The 3,757-nt window shown below is 55.5% G+C and overlaps 1 protein-coding gene across 1 annotated transcript; it reads right to left on the reverse strand.

The window, feature by feature from the left end:
• Window positions 1-520: 520 nt before the first annotated feature.
• Window positions 521-3,549, reverse strand: LOC141465032 (transforming growth factor beta activator LRRC32-like). Its single transcript, XM_074148212.1, has 2 exons — window positions 3,430-3,549; window positions 521-2,497 (listed from the first exon to the last, which is right to left on the reverse strand). Exons 1-2 carry the CDS (start codon window positions 3,547-3,549, stop codon window positions 521-523), a joined length of 2,097 nt encoding a protein of 698 aa, XP_074004313.1.
• Between the last annotated feature and the right edge of the window lie 208 nt (window positions 3,550-3,757).

Below are 3,757 nucleotides of genomic sequence, written 5' to 3' on the forward strand. Positions count from 1 at the left end.
ACTCCTCGCTGGGCTAGGCTGAGGAATGCCTTTGGGAGCAGGAGCAGGTATTTAACTGACCTCTTATACCTACTTAAAAGGCAGAAAGTGACTGCTGGGAAAGCTGTGAAACACTCAGGTGGCACCAATGGAGACAACTCCCTTTCCACAAGCAGAGTGTGATGGGTTCAGGGGGAGCAGATCAATCCAACTCAGCCCAGGCCTCGGTCTCTTGGCCTGGGTGATGAGAACGTGTGATGGCAGGGCAGAAAACTCACCCCTAATTGCTTATAGAGCATTTAATTTCTTGCAGAGAACAGAGCAGATGGGGCCACCTTCCTTCTCGAGAAGGAGAGGTGGCCCAGAGACCACCTCTACCCAGCCCAGAGCTCAGCACCAACCACACTCCCTTTATTGGGCTTGCAGAACACACAGGATACCAGTGAGGGGAAGGGGTTTAAAATACAATAATATTATTAATATTAATAATAATAATTAGAGTTCTGACCGATTGCTACAGTTTCTGCTCCCCACGGCTAGGCTACACTTTGGTGACATTATCTGCTGGCTTCACCTCAGCTGGATCCTCTCTTTTGGGATGGTGGGGGAAGACCCCCACCCTGTTGCTGTGGAGCCCCATGCACTCCGGTGACTTCTGCCCTTTCTTCAGAAGGCAGCAAGCCGTGGAGCTGAGAAAGAAAAGGCTCATCATGACCACAAACAGAGCCAGAGAGCTGGTGCCCTTGGGACGTGGACAAAGCCACCGAGGACTGCTGGTTATCTTGGCTGAGAAGTTCCTGCTCTTGTCCTGGTAGGAGCAGAAGGCTTTGTCCAAGTCCTGCACGCCCACGCCGGCTGCCTGCAGCATGTCCAGCCAGGCCAGCGAGCAACAGCTGAAGGGGTTTCCAGCAATGGACACGGCCTTCAGGCTATGGGACCAGCTGGCCATCGCTGGCTTTTCCAACGTCGGCAGGTTGTTATTGCGAACGTCCAGGCTTTCCAGTGGGGAGCAGAAAAGACCTGTGGGCAAAAGGCTCAAATTATTGCCTGAGATATCCAAGACTTTGAGCGTGTCCAGACAGGGGAGCTCTGCCTGGCTGTTGTCCATCTGGTTGCCCCTCAGAGAGAGTTTCTGCAGGGAGAACTCCAACCCCCCCAGGGCTTCCTTAGGCATGAACAAGTTCTTGTTCCCCGACAGGTCTAGGGAGAGCAGCAAGGTCTGGTTGAAGGTGTAGGGGTGCAGCCTGGTGATGTTGTTCCTGCAAAGACTCAGATGCTTCAAGTGAGGCACATTGTAGAAGGGGGTGCAGGCGCCTCCTGGGGCTGGCACATGAGATCCACCTCCCTGATTGCTCCCTTGGTTCTCACAAGGCTGGAGGCTGTTGGAGTCCAGATTGACCATTTCCAGCTGAGGCAGAGAATGGAAAAACCAGCGTGGCAGCACACGGATGGCATTGCCGTGGAGGTCCAGAGAGTGCACGGAGAGGGTGATCTGCTCTGGCGGTGGGGACGAGTGGTTTCTGGGCTCTGTGCCGCCAGCAAGCAACTCCCCAACTATGTCCTGGAGACAGTTCCTAGCCAAGCTGAGGTTCTGCAGAGAGCCCAGGCTGTGGAAGAAGGGAAATGGGAACAGCTGGAGCCGGTTATTGCTGAGATCCAAGTCAGCTACATGTGTCAGCCCGGCCACGGTATGCAAAGTCCTATTAAACCTCGCCATCTCCTCATAGTGCAGCATAAACTCCCCCGGATGGCGTGAGCCTGGGAGCAGGGAAGCAATAAGGTTGTTGGAGAGGTTTAAGTGTGTGAGATAATGGGCTTTGGGGAGCTCTGGAAAATAGAGGAGTCTGTTATGGCTCAAGTCGAGCACTTGAAGCAGGTAGGGCTCTGCTCCCTCCTCCGAGATGAAGAGCTCCAGGGCATTGTGGCTGAGATTTAAAACTCGCAGCTGCGTGAGGCTGAAGCCAGAGATACAGTGGAGGGAATTCAAAGCCAAGTTCACCACCTCCAGCTCTTCCAGAGCCTCAAAAGCTCCCTCCTCGATTTCCATGATGTAGTTGTTGCTGAGGTCAAGCTTGCGCAGCTGTGGCGTGCTCCAGAAGATCCCTGCTGGCAGCCTGGTCAGCTTATTGCTGGAGAGATCGAGCATCCTCAGGCTGGTGAGGTTGCTGACGTACCAGCCTGCCATGTGGCTCTCCAGGTTATTTGCTGACAGGTCCAGGACCTCTATATTCCTGAGCAGATGAAAGGCTCGCCCGTTAGCAAGGTAATTGCGGTCCAGGTGGTTTGATCCCAGGAGGAGAGAGCGCAGCTGGGGCAGCTGAGCCAGGGTTGTGGCTGACACGGTTTCCAGCTGGTTGAAGCACATGTCCAGGTACTCAAGCTGCCCAAATCCTGGCATGAGGCTGCCTGACAGGTTTTGGATGAAGTTGTTGGAAAGATCAAGGTACTTAACTCCTTGGCCAAGCTCCTTTGGAAACTTGCGCAGGCCAACTCCTTTGCAAGACACCTTCGTGGGGCTCTACAGAGAGAGAGGAGAAGCCAACAGCATGAGAGGGGCTACAAACCACAGCTCCAGCCAAGCCATCTGCTGTCCAAGGTGGGCGTGAGCAACATGGAAATGAGCACTGCTCCCCCTTCCCAAGCCTGGGATGGGAAGGGGCCAGACCACCTAAACCCACTGCTCAGAGACAAGAAGCTTGTCCCCAGGGTTAAGGTGGCCTTTCTGAGACCCTGCTGAATTGTTTCTGATGGTGCAAGGAGAAGGCTCAGGCTCTGGCTCCCCAGGCTGTCTTCCCATGCACCCCACCAAGCAAGATGGGCAAAGGAGTAGCGTAAGCACTGAAGATGCAGCAGGGTGGTGGGGCAAACACTCTGGAGGGTACTGGGACAGCCCAGGCTCTGCTCCAGACCATCCTTGTCCTTTCTGGGCAGAGGAAGGGCACTGTCCTGGTGGGCTCCACCTTCCCTCTCCCTCCAGACTGGTTTCCTCCACCAGTTTGGAGTCGGGAGCTTGGGTGTGGAGCAGCTGGTTTCTGTCCCCCCACTCCGTGAATGTGGGGGGAGAGAAACCAGATGCTCCATGTCCAGGTTCCTGACTGCCTTGCTAACATCCATGGCAGCTGTCTGAATCCCTGTGGGACCCTGCGCTCCATCCTGCCTCTGTGTGAGCATCTTGAGCCGACACCCCCATGGCAGGGATGACTGGAAGGTGCCAACAGCAAGGCAGGGACATGGGAGCAGCTGAGTGCTGGGGACCAGCTAGTGGAAGACCAGCTCGGAGAGAGGAGAGCAGAGAGGAGTTGGAGGCTGGGAAGGTTAAAGAGATTGAAGCTGGAGGGAGGTGAGAGCCGTGAACAGGAGATGCACAGAAGGATGCTCGCAGCCCCGCTCGGACCCAGCGATGCTGCTGGGACCATCGCAGCCCAGGGGCTCCTTGGAAAGCCACCTTACCTGCTGGCATAGCGTGGACCTGGGCTTCACCTCCCCGTTAGACTGGGCTCTGAGCACAGATGGGAGCAGCCAGAGCAGCAACCATCCTCTTTCAGCCAGCTGGTGTTCAAACAAGAGCATGTTGGGCTGTGGGCGCTGCCAGCCCTGTCCCACTCCTCCAGCGCTCTCTAGCAAGCTGGGCAGGAGCCAGGCTCTGTATAAATAGGCTTCAGGATGGGACGGGGGAAGGAGATAACGCATGTGGGTGTTCGTAGCTACGGAAGTGGGAAAAGAAAGGCATAAGATTGCAGAGGGGGAAAAACAGTGCAGAAAGCCACAAGGAAGGGAA

This window comes from Numenius arquata, chromosome 5 (assembly GCF_964106895.1).
Source record: "Numenius arquata chromosome 5, bNumArq3.hap1.1, whole genome shotgun sequence".
NCBI lineage: Eukaryota > Metazoa > Chordata > Aves > Charadriiformes > Scolopacidae > Numenius > Numenius arquata.

What these genes read in the sequence shown, in the direction of transcription:
- LOC141465032 (XM_074148212.1), bottom strand. Translation starts at nt 3,549, where the DNA reads ATGCTCTTGTTTGAACACCAGCTGGCTGAAAGAGGATGGTTGCTGCTC. An exon ending in GGTCCACGCTATGCCAGCAG is followed by an intron (nt 2,498 to 3,429) that starts GTAAGGTGGCTT and finishes CTCTCTCTGTAG; the next exon opens with AGCCCCACGAAGGTGTCTTG.